Genomic DNA, 17,249 nt, shown 5'->3' on the forward strand with positions numbered 1-17,249 from the left:
TTACATGGTTTTTGATAAGTGGTATAGTTTAGAGTGGTAGCAAACAGAACACACATTTGCCCTTTGATGGCGGGAAGGATGCAAATCTTAGTCTGGGTTCCACCATTTTTGAACCAGTTTGTGTGTGCCAAACATCTGTTGTGTTATGAGTATAGACTGGTTGTGTGTGCTGAACTTCTGTTCTGTTCTGGGTAAGGACTGGTTTCCAATCACTTATACAAGTGTAATGTGTGTACCTGGCCTTTATGGTCACAAGTGTGTCTGATTTATAAGGAATTGATTGCTTCTGTCTAAAAAGTCATATGTCTCTGGATCTTTATTTTGCCAGTAAATGTCCATTATGCTATCTTTCATCAGCTTTATTTCATACGAGTGATGGATACAGAGTCAATATAAATACAGAAGAGTTTCTTTATCTCCCTTATGGTAGCCTGGTAGTAAAATTACTAGTAGCTTTATATAAAATATTTCTTAGTCACTTCATTTTATATGTTTTTTTGTATGCAATATTTTAAAAATTGCTTTACTTTTAATGTTGACATATTTCTTTAAATTTCAGGACTGTCTTATCAAGCTATTTTCTTGAATATGAAAAGCACGTGCTGCCAGACATTTCTATCTATGTCATCAGATGAAACTGAAGGCTACCTTCATCCAAAGCGAATTAAGATAGAAAATAATAGGAAAAAGATAGAGAAATGGGAGCAACATCAGTTAGAGCAAAGAACATTATGTGTGGGTGAACATACAAACTCATCAAATAAATATGTATCAGAAGGATCATATAATTTAAGTCAACATGCTTGGAGATTAGAAAAGGAAAGCAGTGATATCGAAAAGAAAAGTAGGACAAGTCAGTTTACCTATTTTAAACCTTGGATTAATGACAAACTGAAATGCAGACTCTTAAAAAATAAACTGTGCACTAAGTCATGGAATCCTGAGAATGCAGACCATAATATTTTAAAAGATGACACTTTATTGAATGAATGTGGACAACTTTCCAGCACAAGCTCATACAACATATGGAATGTTAACAAAAAATGGAAAAGTCTGTATGAAATAAAGTCATTCCAGGGAGAGCTGAGCACAAATATAGACAAAAATAATAACAAGAACAGTGATAATGAACTCAAAGGGAATGCTTCAGTTTCATCTTTAAACACAGCCTTGTTTCAGGTGAAAATATCAAGTCAGAAAATTGACACTGATGAAAAGTTGAAAGAACACCAGGTTTTAGATGTTCCATTTGTATGTAACATTAATTCTGTATACCAAGAAACAGAGAATAAGGACAGAAACAATTGTCTGAAAAAACTGCCCACAGAGGAAAATAATGAGCAACTAGATAATAAAAGAAAAAGAAAATCATTTATACTTCCTATCTTAAACTCTTTTCAGAGTAGAGAAACTTTGGAAATCCTCCATTCTAAATTTTTTATGAATGAGAACATACGTAAATTTCCTAGTGTGTCAAATATATTAAATAAAAAAAGTCTATCCAGTAATTTGAAAATACAAGAGAAAAACATTAAAAATCAAACATATGTAATGCAACGTGAAAAGGTTTACTGTTCCCAAAACATTTCTGAGGCTGAGAAAGAAAAGTTGCAAAATGATAACAGTGCTGTGAACGCTTCTTCTGTTCATTCAAAATGTAATGAATGTAACCATCAATCTATCAATAACCAAGTTCCTGGGTCTTTAGCAGTGGATGTGAAAAAAATGCGTTTGGCTAATTTCAGGTACAACTGTGATAATGTTGAGTGTGATTTAATGTTTGCTGAAAATAATTTTGAGGGGAAAAAACTTAAAAATTCAGATAGTAGTGAAGAGCAAGAACAAAAAAACCTAAGAATTCATACATACGTTGGCTCTGGAAAATCTCAAAACAACATATGTAGCAATTCTATTAATATTTTGAAATGCACCTTGGGAAAAGTCAGTTGTAAGAATGTGGAGATATTTAATATACAAAATACAACTATTCCATTGATAACAGAAGTACTAAGGAAAGAAGTTTTAAGCATAAATTATGATATGGACTATTCTAATTATAATATGAATGTAGAATTAATGCTTGCTTCAACAAAAATAATTGACATCAAACTGCAATTAACTACACATGTTGCAACTGCAGGTAATTGCCCTTATAATCCTGGGCAGGATATGCCATGTTCAAGAGACAGTTGCAATGTATTGACTAGAAAAAAATTGTCAGAACGAAAAATCTGTTTTCATGACAAGTTACTTAGAGGTTTCAAAGTATGGCCTTCATATAAAGATGTGAACAAATATAAAGAGGCTGACATTATCATAAGCTGGTATCTTTTGTATGAAATTTTAAAGTCAAAAAAACAATACATCATTTTAGAGGTAATACCAAGTATTTGTAATAATAGTAACAATAGTGATACACAGATTAATTTGCAAGCTAAGCTTTTGGAATATAAAAATGTGACAACAATAACAAATTGTGCTGCTTTTTTTGGTATTATAAGTTGTTTACATCCAATTGAAGAAAAATGTACACGAGTGGAGAAATATGCTTTATATTGCAGAAAACAAATACAATTTAACATATCCTTGAATAATAGTTGGACCAAAAACACACAATCTCAGCAAATTTACAAAACTTATCCAAGCATATGCAAAGAAAATATAAGCTCTACATTAATGAAAAACATCATTTATGAATTGCATCACAACATGCGTTTTTCTAGAACTATAGCTAACAAGGAGGATTCCTATGTTCTAACTATGGAAACTTTGTTTCATAAACAGCAAAGAAAATCACCTAAAGGAAGATGTGTTACACAATACAGTGAGGATATAGAAATACACAATACTGTTTCGATGTTTAATAGTGAAGGGAAAGATATGAGTCTGATTTTACCAGCTGACAATTTTGATAGCTTTTGCTTGTGGAAAACATTTTGGTGTAACACCAACAAAATACAGGATCTGATGAAAATAAAATTTAGACTGAATTATTTACCTTCTGTTTCACAAATAAAAATTGAGAAGTTGACTAGGAAATGTTCAAATTTGCATAAGCCAGTGGTTACATTAAAACAGAAGAAGAAAAAGAAACAAATCAAAATGTACAATAGTAGCAATTTTATTATGGAAAAGTTGAAAACTTTGCATTTTATTTTGAGTGAAAATAAAAAATCCAAAACCAAGATACTCAGAAATAGAATAAGCTTTACAAGTGAAGCTAGATATTTTTTTCCAAAATTTCTGAGAACAACTAAAAAAGTAAGCATTGACAAAAAAGACTATTGCAATTATAGAGAATTGCCAAGAAATTCCTGTAATCTTGCTACTCAAAAATGTACTTCTTTTATTTTTGACACATATGAAAAAATTCCTCTTAGTACTGATTCTGAGGAATTAGACCAGATTCAATTTATAAAACATGTTAATTCTAACAATGAAATTTGCATTGAAGACAGAAAAGTCTCCAGTTTAACAAATATGTATTGTGTCCCTGATAAATTAAATGATGTTCTTCTCCCTGGACTGCCACCAACAATGGTACCAACATGTAGTTCTCTGTTACAACAAAGCAGTCAAAGAAACAAAATGGAATATACAAAAGATATAGATCCCCATATCTACTATTTAGAAAATGAATATAAATACGTAAATGTCCCTGCTAGTGGTATCAATTTTGGAAACATCAGTTTTTCAGGTGATCGACAATGTGACACCTCTGCATTCCACAGTGGTCCTCTTCCAGGTGAGGATAAAATGAAAAAATCTGGAGAGAGTCAATGCAGGATTTCCCTGGGTCAAGATACAAAAATCCAATATGAAGAAATTAACAGTATTGTACAATACCCGGCTGTAACAAATTCTACAGTATCTGATAACAACTTATACTCTAAAACTCAGGGGGAGGAAATGACAACATTTTCTCTATATGAAGACATTCAGACAGACAGTAATTTTGGCACATTCAATTCAGAGCCAATGACTATGACACAAAATCTTGAGTATTTAAATGAGGAGGGAGAAATAAGTGCAAAGCAAAATTACATAACTCAGAAAAATGAAAAACAGACTGAAATGAATGGAAAAACAGCAATTGGCTTAATTTTGTCACATTCAGAGGATGAATCTGAAATATGCCATGCTTCAGGAGAAAAATTAAAAACACATTTATCTATAAAGAACAATGGATGCTTGGAAGATGTAGATGATTCAAAAATAAAAAATATAACTGAATTTGACCTGAAGAGCAAATATGATTTAGTGTTAGAAGAGCTTTGTGTATTTCATGAAATTAGTAAAGAAAATGAAAAGAATATATCCAAAGTAGAAACAAACATACAAGGACATTCTTTTGAATTAAATAATTCTGAGGAGATGGAAGAACAGCATCTCTCAAAAAGCATTTCTCAAAAGAAAGTATGCATTTCCTCTCCAGTCTGTGGTATTATAGCAGGGGAAAATGTAAATAAGCAAAACCAAAGTTCACTGATGGAAAAAATAGCTAGAAATGGAGGGCAGGAAGAGCATGAATCTTGTTCTTCAGATATGCCAGATGAAGAATTGCTTTACACACCTGACAAAGGTAAGCATATGGAATTATTATAAACATATTATCTATTACATTAATAAATACCTGACAGCCACATTTGTACTCTTCATCAGGGGTGTTACTAGGGACAAGAGGTTCAGGAAGCTTCCCCTCCTGTCATATAGCATCAAATTAACCTAGTTTTGGAAGATTTTTTATGGTCCATTCTGGAAAGCCCATGTACCATAAATTGTCTTTGCCCTACTGGACCTGTGCAGGTATCTGTGGGATACTGAGAAGGGATAAAGATCCCAGGTAGGGAGTCTGGTCCTGGGAGCCAGCATGGTGGGTAAGGAAGAGAGGGATTGGCCTGGGAGCCAGCAGTGAAATACTGAAATGACCCAGGTGAGGGTAAGGAGCTAGGTTGGAAGAATGGGTCTAAGTGTAGAGAGTGGAGAGGTGGGAAGTTGCAAGAGAGATTAGGATTTGGGCACTGAGCCTGAAAAAGCAGACTAGGAGTGCCTAGCCAAGAAGACTGAGTCTATGGTGAAAAGCCAAAGGAGTGAAGTGTTAGACTGGCAAGCAAGTGGGATGGGACTGGAACAAGGAGCTGTTGTGTTAGTAAGGCTGGGACAAGCACAGGCTGGACAGAACACAGAAGAATGGATAACTCTTGAGGACAAAGGGCAGAATGTCCTTTGTCTAGTAGAGGACAAGTCCCCTGGAGCCTGGAATGGTAGCAAAGATTCTGGAGGCTCTTCATTCCTGTTTCAGCAGATATTTATTAAACCCACTGGCAAAGTTTGCCCCCTACTCAAGTCCACACAGATGGTGATGGTTGAGTGCAGTTATCAGCCAGTTAGTTTCAATGCTGAAGTTGAGTGCAGTTATCAGCCAGTTAGTTTCAATGCTGAAGTTTCTGTAGTGGATCTCTGCAGTGGACTCTGCTGATGAACTATGTGGATATCAATATAATGCCATATAATGGAAGCTGTTTGTTTTTGCTTTAGTTGGCTTTTGTAAAAATAATGAAACCAGCACCCATACGCAAGTCAAAAAAATAAGACCAAAGAATGTTATTAAAGCTTCAAAGTCAAGTGCTAAAAGTTAGGAAGTGTGAGAATTAAAGTTTCCTGTGAAACTTTAATTTGGACATCTGGAACTGAGCTTGATCCAACAAAGGAAGGACACCTAAAGCAGGAATTAGGTGGAATTGAACTGGGCCCCACTCCGCTGCTGCCTGAAATAACTAGCTATCTTTCTCTTTAAAACTAAACCTTTCTAGCAAATAGTATTTTGCTTCTGCTATGTGTAGTTTGGGGCCTGTGCAGGAGTGGATTGGGGGAAGTGGGGGGGGAGGGAGTGGGGAGGCTTGGGGGTGAAGCTATATCCCTCTTTGATTCCTGCTCCACTGAAAGTATAGAGTAAACTGCCTGCTACGGGGAGTCATATTTCTATTCTGGAGGAGCTGAGGGAGTCAAATGATTTCATGGCTTATCTATTTGATTTCTCCTAATTTCCTTATTCCATTGGTGTTAATGACTTTTCACCTTCCTCTAATAAAGGTAGCCTTTCTTCTACAGTTATTCTGTCTGGTATCCACTCCCAATAATGTTCCTCTGTTCATCCCCTGGCATATCCAATACAATTGTGCTAATAACCTGCACTGGGTGGCTTTGTTCATAGCGGGTTTGAAGTCACAACAGATCAGAGACAGGGAGAGGCAGGGCTAAAAGCAGGATGAGGTGTGCAGAATGCAACAGTCAAAGGCAGGAGGGAGTTGTAAATGTGCAGTGAAGAGGTAAGTTATTGCAGTGACTCCTTCCTTGGTTATTCAGTGCATCACATGACACAGGCAGCGGGAGGCTGAAAGAGTGGTATAACTAGGGATCTACTTAGACTGTGCCAAAGCAAAGGAAAAACTGAGCATTCGTGGTGCCTGGAGCCAATTTCATGGCCCCTGTGTCACTGAAGTGGCCCTGCCCTTCACTGCTGCTGGCCGAGCGAGGTCTTCTGTGTGGCCCGACCCATCAATGCTGATCAGTAAAAATGGCTGCCCTTCATGCAGCTTCGCCCCTCACTGCTGACTGGTGAAGAGGGGTGGGTCTTCATGAAAGGCAGCCCTCTTTGCCAATTAGTGGCAGAGGGAGGATGGGGGCGACTGCCATTTTGGCTTCTCCTGTTCATGTCAGCAGCTTCCTTCCCCACCCAGTGGGCTGCGAGCTGCAGGCTGCGAGCTGTGAGGCTGGGCCGCAGCAGCTGCTGGCTTCCACTGGGGAGAAAGCATTTTACTTTTAATAAGTTTTGTCCCAGTGATTCTGCACAAAATCATGGAAACTGCTGTTTTCCATGGTGTTCGCAGAAACCACCATTTTTCACGGTTTCCACAAACATCATGAAACCATGGCTTGAGTGGTCCTTAGGCATAACCAGGGCAGCACAACTTTGAGCATGAATACATGAGAGAGGTTTCTCTCCAGGCAGGGGTGTTGCCAGTGGGTGAAGCACGTCCTTCCCTGACCTCAACTGTTTGTTTCTGTATGTTGAGGGTGGGGGGCAGTGGAGGCCAGCTACAGCCATGCTGTTAGGAGTGGGGAAGCAATGCAGAGGGCAGTTACATTCCTTCTCTGACCTGCCCCATGTTTGGGTGCTCTGAGGAATGGGGGAACTGTTTGTGATCAGTTTTGAGATAAAAGGGTTCCCAGGGGCCATGAGGGGTCATGGGCTCTAACGGGCTTTGGGGGAGAGTGGGGCCTATGGGGTAGAGGGGTGTGGAGTGAAAGTCTGGGTGTTATGGAAGCAGAAGGTGTGAGAAGCAGATCAGGTTTGGAGCTAAGCAGGGTGGCGTGGGCTGTAGGGGTGAAACAGAGCATGAAGGGAGAGTCAGGAGCCAGAGGAATTGTGGGTGAGTAGGGCCCAGGGTGTGTGAGGGGCTTCAGTGAGCATTGAATGCTCAGAGGGTGAGGGGCTAGGGCAGGGGTAGGCAATTGTTTTGGGTAGAGGGCTGCTTAGTTTTGGCAAGCCATTGAGGGCTGCGTGACAGGCAGCCAGGGGCAGATAAAGACTAATTTTCTAAATTTTTTAGGGGCCCCGCGAGCCAAATAGAATGGCCTGGCGGGCCGCACTTTGCCCGCCCCTGGGCTAGGGGATGCAGTGTGGTTGAGTCTGTGCAGAGTGCAGTGGATTCATGGGGACAGTGAGGGGGCAGGTAAGACTCACTGGGGCTTGAGTGGGATAGTGGGAGAAGATACGGCTTGAGGCACTGGGGTGGGGCTGAGCATTGAGGATATGTAGGATAGTGGAGCCAGGTGCATTTGAGGTGGTGGGGGCAATGCATAGGACAGGGGGAAGGGTATGCTCAGGCCATAGTGAAGTGTCTAGGGTATGCCTGTGTGTAAGTGCAGGGAGCAGGTCTGTCTGTGGCGAGGCTGGGGCATAACAGCTATACTCTTAGGTACCTGGTGCCTGCCCCATAGAGCTGGTACTTAGGCCCATAATGACTCAGTTATATTTGTTTTTTGCTTGAACTGAATAGGCCCCAATTATATTGCTATATTATTATATAACTGACTCAGTTATATATATTTTTGCTTGTTTTTGCTTGGACTGAATAGGCCCCAACATATTAGTAAAGCTTCTAGTTTCTTTTTAATTCAAGAAAAAGATGCATTGTGTTATAGGATGACTCTTCACACCACCTGCCCTCCCTTTTTCAAAATCCTACATCTGCCCATGGGCCTGTCTAACCCAAGCCCAATCAGAACACAGAGACTAATGCTCATCTGCCCAAGTCTCCCGATGATCTTAAGTCAGTAGGCATTCTGAATATATGTATAAAATATACCAATAATATCAGGTTTCTTACTCAATGCAGGTGGAGCTTCTTTTTTTTAAAACACAGCTAGTGGGGGTGTCTTTCAGTTAGTAACCCTGTGATTGGTGCACTTGCTCAGAAAAGATAAGTCCTATGTTCAGATCCATCCTCGGCTTGCATGGGTTAAAGTTCACATATCCCACCTCCCAAGAAATTTCCTAATTACTAAGCTATAGGTTGGGCAGGAATGTTCTCTATCTTTGCTGTTGAACTTGTAACACTGCAGAAAAGAAAGGGAGGGGACTGGAAAAGAACTGAAGGGGACTGGAGAGGGGAAAAGAAAGGCTCTGCAGCCTGGTGATTAGAGCAGTCAGCAGAGAGGGAGGTGGGATTCTTGCATTTTGGTTTCTGCCATAAGGACTCTTTCTGTATTTTACGTGAAATGTCACTGGATAAAATGTTCCTTGAATAGGGATTAGAAACAAAGACTTCCCCTGTCAACTGAGTATACTAATCTGTAGCCTACAGGACACTCTTCTGAGAGATATAGGCTTGAGCCTCCATAGGCTGGGGGAATAAAGCCAAAGTCTCCCATTTCTGAGTGATTCTTCTATTATACAGCTCTACTAGCTGTCTTTCAGTCATATTTTCAAAGAAAAATCTGAGCCATTTCAGAGGTCCCCTTGTGTTTAGTCTTTCCTATTGGCTACCTCCTTGCTAGCTACTGATTTGGATTTCATTCTGAGGCACTGTGTAAGAACGATTTAACTAAGGGTCAGCAGTGTAACTAAGGGGAGACTCCAGGGGTGGACATCTGGCCATGTCCCTATGGTGCTGCTCATAGTTCTGGAACAGCACCGTAGGTCAGACACCCACAAAAGTTGTCACTGTGACACTTAGTTCTGGACTGGCTCGAATACACAATGTTTTATTACACGATTATCTACTCATTTTTCTACAGGGCACAGCAAGAAGAACATATTCTGTTAAGATCCTCCCTCAATTCCTATAGAAATTGATACCTTCATGGTGAATATGTCAAAGGAGCAGTCTCAAGGAGAAGGATATGAATACTGGCTGACCAGTAGCATCGTATTCAGAGTGCGATGCTAGGAATTTTTAGGAGTCTAAGTCTGCTGTGCATCCATAAGAGGCTCTATGGCCACTACTGTGCGTGCTCAGTCTGAGCAACTACAAAATTGCTCAGTCATTCACAAACACATGGCTACATGATCAGGAATAAAATTCCCCTAAACACATAAATCTTAAAAATTCTCTGTAGATGACCAAAAAACACCCAGTTAGATGACTGGTAAAAAAGTGAACACTACCTTTGGGTACTAATGTGAAACCCTATTGCCACGCATCACACTTAAAAATAAAACAAAATATTGAATAGCTTCCCATTAATTAAGCTCAGTCCATCAGATGCAATGAATGAAACAGAGTCTCAGTAGTGACAATAGCATGCAACGACATAACTAAAGATTGTATCATAATTCATATATACAAATATGCTAAAAAAATGCTGCACAGGCAGGCTTACTTCAAGCATTTCCTAACTTCTGAGTGTTTGCTTTTACAGCTTTAATAGCATTCCTTCAGTATAGTTTTGTGTGTATAATAACGAGTGAAAATTAGGAAACAGAAGTAAAATATTTTTATCTATATGTCTTTCTGGAAAAGGCCGAGTAAAAGAGTAACAAGTGGTGAATAGTGTATAAACAGAACTGCTTATGCTAGAGAAGCAGAATTTGTGTAATTTAAATATATTTTTACTTCTCATACTTTTTTACAAACAGCACCAAATGCTACTTTTAATTATCTGTATATCTATACATAGCAATCCACTGCTTTGTTTACATTTCTGTTTTAAAATTATTTTGATTCAGCTTGTAAAAAGGTGCACCCATGGAATCCTGCTTTTTCATCTCATTTGTTTATTAAGGAAGAAAATTTCAGTTTACAGAAACAAAGAGGTAAGAATAAAATTGTTCTGCTAGTTATATAATATCAATATTAGTATTTTTTTAATGTTTATTTTAATTTATTTTCATTTTATCCACCTTAGCATTTGTTTTCAATTGCTCTGCCTTATTGTTGTTGTCCAGTATTATTTTTCATTTGCAAATACTTAATTCATGCCTAGGTAAATTTTGGGCTGCATTCTAATAATTAAAATAGAAAGGTTTTTAGTTCTGGCATCCCTCAACCTCACAACCTTCATGGTGAAGATTATACCTTTTCTTATTTCAGTGATTGGTGTGAAGTATCTTTTACTTCATTTAAGTTTATTATAATTGTACTTCATTAGCATCATCTGCACTGAATTCAGATCATCTTTGGAAACACACACATAAAGCAGAGAGGAAAAGAGAGATTGCAGTCTAAACATAAAAGAATGACAAGAAGTAGGAGTATATTTTTCATCATAGAAAATGGCAACTGATACATATAGAGATTAAGTGAATTTGAATCTACAGGAAGTCTGTGTTAGATCCAGGAGCTAAAGGCGGATCTTCCAACTTCCAAACTAGTTTTAAAGATGCAGCCATCCCTTGTTATCCCATGTGGAGTCCTTTTTTCTTGTATAATTCTTTTAGAAATGCTACCTTGTTTTCTGCTTCTTGCCCGTTCCTATTGCCCAATATGCTGCTTTGTTTTCTGTGTTCAGAAAACCTCAGCACCAGTGAGCTCTAACTGGTTAGCATTGTGTAATAAGGACCTCTGTACAAAATAATAACCAGCTCTGAGTTTTTATTAAAGGTAGTGCTTCCTATATTTTCTCCAGCCAAATATAAACATGATAATTAATAATTAACCTAATACAGAATTTCAAATATATATAAAAACCTGAGAATCAACAATGAGACTCTGAATTGCCTGACACTATTACATGACCATGTGGGTCTCATCTGTTCTTCTAGTGTCCTCATCCTTTCAGTAAAACCAATGAGATGACAAACTTTTAACTCAGTAATAGGTACTTTTTTCTTTCATGACATTACAAATTACATTTCCAATTTTTATAATATTTACTTTACTTATAAGCTCTTCTATGTTTTCACATTCTTTTCATAGTCTTGGTATATTCATCTGTTTCATATTATATATGGAATATACTCTTTCACTCAGAGTATTGTCTTACTGAATGTTATTCTTGGTATCATATGTTCAGAAAAAAACAACCCAGCAACAAGGGACCATATGCTATCTATTGGCTGCGGAATTGGACTTAGGTACCCCAATGTGTGATCCTATTTCATCGTCAAGTCCCTAAAAAAATATTAATGTGTCTCCTTAGGTAATACACATTCATCTGACCCTTAAAAAGGGTCACAAAACAGCAGATAGGAAGTGGAGGACACAACTATCGTTTGTAGTAACAGTTTTTTTGGACTTATATGCCTAACAGATGGAATAGCATCTGTCCCATGGGAAGTTTATACACATGCTCTGGGAGCGGTGGGGGGGGAGGTGCTTTAATTAGAGTGGCTTCAGGAGCTGCTCTACTTAAAAAATCTGGATTGTCATGTGTATCAGTGTTCCCATGCTGAAAAATGTTGGCGGGGCGTTTTAACTAAAGCTTATCGAACGAGCTTTAGCTAAAGTTCCCCTACTGCCATTTTCAGCACGAATGCAGATACATTTGATGCTGGAGTCTGCTGGACCATGGTAATTACCACACTGCAGCAGACTTAATTAATCAAGTCTGCTCCAGTGTGCTGTAATTACAGCGCATCAGAGCTGCCTCGCTGCACGTGTATAGGTGCCCAAGATGTCTGACTTGAATCAGTGTCAAATTTCTAAGTGATCTGCATTAAATAATGTCAGCCTCTGCGGAAGGCAACATTCTGTTCCACCTGGCTCTTGTGGGAGCCTCTTAAAAGTACAGCTTCTGACATCTATGGCTTAGTTCTTGGGGCACTCACATGAGAGAAGACTTGGTGCAGAATTCTGTTTCAACTGGGACCACCCTCTAGGAAGCACAGCCACCTTCCTATTCCTATAATGGGGCACTTATATGCCAAGAAGGGGTAATTGCATCCCTTCTACAGATTAGTTGGTTAACTCAGAATTACTTTCAAGCTGCACTTTGGTTTTCTAATAGATAAAACAGAATTCTTCTCAGCCCCTACTCCAGAATTTAATGAAATGTTCTTTGGAAGCCAGGTTTACACCTTTCATGTGAATACCCTACCTACTAGTCTATAGATTTGTGCTCACTCTCCTCCTCTTTCCCTGCCAAATTGAATATTTCATAACTTAATAGAAAGTGAAACAGTTAGACTGAGCAAACCCCATCCAGATACTATACAGTCCATGTGTAAAGTATTCACTTGGAAAGTAGGAAATATGGGTTCATTTCTCTTCAGGCAGTTGCCTTATAGCCTTTGTGAGTACTATAGTGTACCTATGGGACTGTTGTCTTGGAAACATCATGCAGGGAAGACCAAGGCAACCATGTTTATTAACAAGAACTAACTACCCTTAACACTAATCTAAACAGCAAACAGCAACACAAGATAATGCAGTTTGGGCAGTGCCCTCTGCTGATGAAGTACAGAACATAGACATAAAGACACCCAGTACATAATATCTCTCCTCCCTAGATAACACAGTCCTAGAAGTATTTGGGTCAGACAGTGACCCATCTTATGCGGCCTACTTCAGGGGTAACAGATGTTTCAGTGGTAACTACTATGGGCTCCTTTAGCTGTTCTAGAATAGCTCCAGCCACTGGAATCTTGATGGGTCTAAAATAGTAGCTAATGGACTCATCAGAACAGGTTCCAGTAGCAGTGCAACACTTTGTGGTACTACACAAGTCACATCATCTGAGACTTGATGCTACATCTGATCAAAGTGTCTGTAAAGTGTCTTTCAGTTTGGAGTCTGGATTTTATATGACACTGGCTCTGCAACTCCAAGGGTAGATGCAGGCATCCACTGTAGCCCAGTCATGTAATTTATGATACACAGAAGTTCATCTGGTTCACAGGTACTTAGAGACAAAACATCCCGTTTCTTGGAGAACTGGATTTCTTGCCACATCTGGTATTCAGCACCATATCTGGATGGAGCTGAACCAAACAAGTTTTTAGCTGGTGGTTCATTAGTAGTTGTGCAGAACTCCAACATGTAACAGTGTACAGAGTTACTTGCTTGAACATTTCTCCCTTGAATGCACTTGGTATATCTCAGCTGACATCAGTTTTGCAGATGATGTTCAGATTTCCCTTGAATGGAGTAAGGCAGCTTCATATGCAAGGGCTTTTTCTTGAGCCATGGTAATTGTTAAGTTATGCCTTGCAAGAAGTTTTGTTGTAGGGGTAGACTCCAGACCACAATTAAAGCTCTTAGACAGTTAACCCAAGTCTGCTATGGACGCAGCAATTCTGTCCTCTGGCAGCAGATTTCATTGGTTGAAATGGAACTGGTGAATGGTTTTGGACAGGGCTGGTGCAAAGTGATTTTTTAAAAAGCAATTGAAGGATCTCATGGTAGGACTTGTTATGGGGGTAGATGGGGGAAACAAGTGAGCAAATAATCTGAAAAGTCTTCAAGGGATGCTCAGTAACCCTGCGCTTTTCTGATTATCATGAGTAATCTTACTGGCTTCCACATAGAAATGTAGCTGGTCAGCATAAGAGCCCTGGGTGGATGGACTGGAAATATAAAATTCTTCAATGTAACCTAAAGTAGCCATGCTAGAGAGCAACTGCACAGGCCACCTCATGGGAGGAAAAGAGCCCCAGGCCCTGTTTATTTGCAGCACGGATCTCTGAAAGTTTTTCCCTCTGTTCTCTTGATGGAAGCACTGGAAACATCCTACTCACCCAGACCCTGTACTCTTTGCCAGTATTGTGTATCTGTGGGATTCTTGCCCCAGAGAGATCATGCAGGGAAGAACAAGGGAACCATCTTTATTACAAACAGCGAACTACCATTAACACTAATTAGAACAGCAAACAGTAACACAAGATAATGCAGGTCAGGTAACACCCTCTGCTGATGGAGTACAGAACATATATACAGACACCCAATATATAGTGAGTACTCTAACCACTAGATTGGACAAAAAGAGGGTGCTATCCTGAATCCTCATATATTTTTGGGAAAGGATTTATTAGTTTGACTTCAAGAGAGGGTTTATGGCTATTAATCCCAAGTGGAGTCAGGCATCTCTGCATAATCTAAAGTTAGGTACCTAAATCCTTGAGAAGAGTGGAGTTTAAAACAATCCCCTCTCTCTGGCATATCCTGCTTGCCAGTTTAGGTGGTCCCCCACTCTGCATTCTGACTCATTATTCTTAAGTGTCTGAATTTTCCCTGGCATAGCGTAGGGACTTTATGCACCTGCCTTAGGGATGTAGACTCTGCTAGGTAGAATCTCTTAGCTCTCAGTACTGTGACTTCTAAGTCCTTTTGTGGATCTAGTTCCACTTCTAAAATATCTAACTGTCAAATATCCAGTAAAATATCCATGGTTGATTTCTGTGTCTTGAAGGAATGTGATTTAGATATGCATGTTTTGCTTGTGTTGTTTATATACTTCTCTCTCTCTCTTGAATATATATTCAGGATATTATTTGCCACATGAAATTGTACGAGTTCACCCTCTTAAAACATGCAACGGGCCTATCAGGATTGGGCTTTCAAGAAAAGCTAAGACCAGACAGCTTCATCCATATCTGAAATAAATTTTCAGATTATTTTATCAACGCTGTACTAGAGTACAGAAAATTGTACTAGAACACTACGGATTACTTTACCTGAGAATTGTTGAAATATTTGTAGGTTGTTAAAGTGGATAGTTAAATGTTTCTTTAATTTTAACATATTAATGCTGCTGTACCATTTGGTGATTTATTTAGATATGCTTTTGTGACTATTCAGCAACAGAGAGATTTTTGATGAATATTTATAAGTAAAAATGGTAATGGAAAATAAGAAACTATTAAAGTTTATGTAACATTTAAAAATCTGATGCATGTATTTTTCATGATGTATTACGATATCCACTATGTTGTCTGTTGTCTATTTTATACAACAGAAAAATAAAATAGTAAAATAGCCTGTATGTTTTATATTCTTTTTAGAATCCAATTAGTATTTTTATAAAATCAGTAGCTACCAGTATTCTAGGAAAATGAAGGAGAAGTATTCTAGAAGCTAAATTTACACTACTAGGTAGAAGGAATAGTTTTACGGCTTCAGTAGTAGCTTTCTCTAAAACATAATCCATACTGTGCTGGACAGGAGATATTTCAGGGTTTCCAATGCATGATTGAAAGATGATGAAAAGGAGAGGGGTTTATAACTATAAACTATTTGTAACTATTAGGCATTGGAGAACCTGTGGAGGAGCTAATATTGAGGGATTTGGCTTCACCTGAACAAAGCGGAACAATGGTGCTGGCACATAAAGCAAATAAGTTGTATATGGAGGGAAAATTTTAAATTACTCTTACACTCTATGGATTCTGAATTAAGGGGAACCTGGATGTCATTGTAGACAGCTCTGAGTATGCGCCTGTGCTCAGAAGGCAAAGAAAATATTATAATCCATAATGAATGATAAAACACATTACAATATACAATTATACAATACCGATCATTCAATAATATTAATAAATAGCACAGCCTCATCTGGAATATTGTGTACAGCTCTTGTCAACTTATCTTTAAAGGGCTATTGCAGAACTGTAGAGGATTCAGGGAAGGGTAATGAAAATGACTAAAGGCCTTGAGAAACTTTCATATAGAGAGATTGGAAAGATTGGGATTATTTACTTTACAATACAGACAACCAGGGAAGTGTGCTGATTCTTATGCCTACTCTCACCAAACTTGCCCCTTCTGCTCCTTTCCCTCCAGATGATCCTTATCCTGTTCCTGTCTTTACTAGTTATCCTAGTCCCATTTTCCTTATCCAATCAGTCACAGAATCTACTTCTCAGATTTCTCATCACATTTATAGTCTCACTGCTTAGCCAGTCCTAGTTTTGCAATGTGGGATCCCAGCCAGTCTTAATTTTCCTTCCCAGAATTCTCATCTGATCTCAGTCTCCTGCCCCCCCAGAGGCCTGGGTTACAGCACCACCCAAATGCCAGCTCTAGCCCAGCCTGGGCCCTCTCATGAGGTTCCCTATGGGGAATGAGGTTATCTGGAGAAACTCTCCCACTTCCCTGGTCCCAGCAACAGCATTTTCAGACCTTGTTCCTGCCTTGGACCTCCTGGCTCATCTAACAGCCTGTTTCAACCACAAACCTGTTTCATTTTCTGGCATGAACCTTGGGCTCTGACTAATACCCAGTATTGTGACCCTTAGTTTCAGCTCTCACACCCTGCTTGGCTCTGTTTTCCCATGACTAGGTCATGCTGTGACACTTATTGAGACTCAAAAACTAGTTAACAAATTCTCCTTAACCAATTTCAAACAAAACTCCTTCTTCTAATATTATGTACCAAAACTTATGGGGAAGATAGAATATATTTCCCATAGAGCAATATGATTCAACTCTTAACTTCAACTGCTATACAAAATACAACTTAAAATATGGTTTACATTGACATTTGCCATTATACTGCATGTGCGCATCTACACAAGATGCTTTACTGAGAAGTAGCATAGTTTACTGTGCAGTAAGCATGTGCATCTACACATGCATATGCTTACTGAACAGAAAACCTTGCTAATCACAAGTAAATTTGCTACCTGCAAAATGCAAGTAGCAAATTTACTCACAAGTAGTTACTGGGCAGTAGCATGTGCATACTGTAGATGCCTTGTAGATGCCTGATGGGGAGCAAATCTGCTCTGGGTCAGCTGGCCACCGAGAGGTAGGAGATTACTCTCTGCCCCGAGGAGCTGCCTGCTGCTTGGGTGGGCTCTGCCACTG

At 38.9% G+C, this 17,249-nt stretch overlaps 1 protein-coding gene across 1 annotated transcript; it reads left to right on the plus strand.

The window, feature by feature from the left end:
- Window positions 1–582: 582 nt before the first annotated feature.
- On the plus strand, window positions 583–15,046 carry RAD51AP2 (RAD51 associated protein 2). The gene is made up of 3 exons (XM_090031369.1): window positions 583–4,582; window positions 10,235–10,321; window positions 14,928–15,046. Exons 1-3 carry the CDS (start codon window positions 589–591, stop codon window positions 15,044–15,046), a joined length of 4,200 nt encoding a protein of 1,399 aa, XP_089887495.1. The 5' UTR covers window positions 583–588.
- Window positions 15,047–17,249: the final 2,203 nt, after the last annotated feature.

The sequence above is a fragment of the Crocodylus siamensis genome, chromosome 1 (assembly GCF_052110815.1).
Source record: "Crocodylus siamensis isolate JL-2025a chromosome 1, ASM5211081v1, whole genome shotgun sequence".
NCBI classification, from domain to species: domain Eukaryota; kingdom Metazoa; phylum Chordata; order Crocodylia; family Crocodylidae; genus Crocodylus; species Crocodylus siamensis.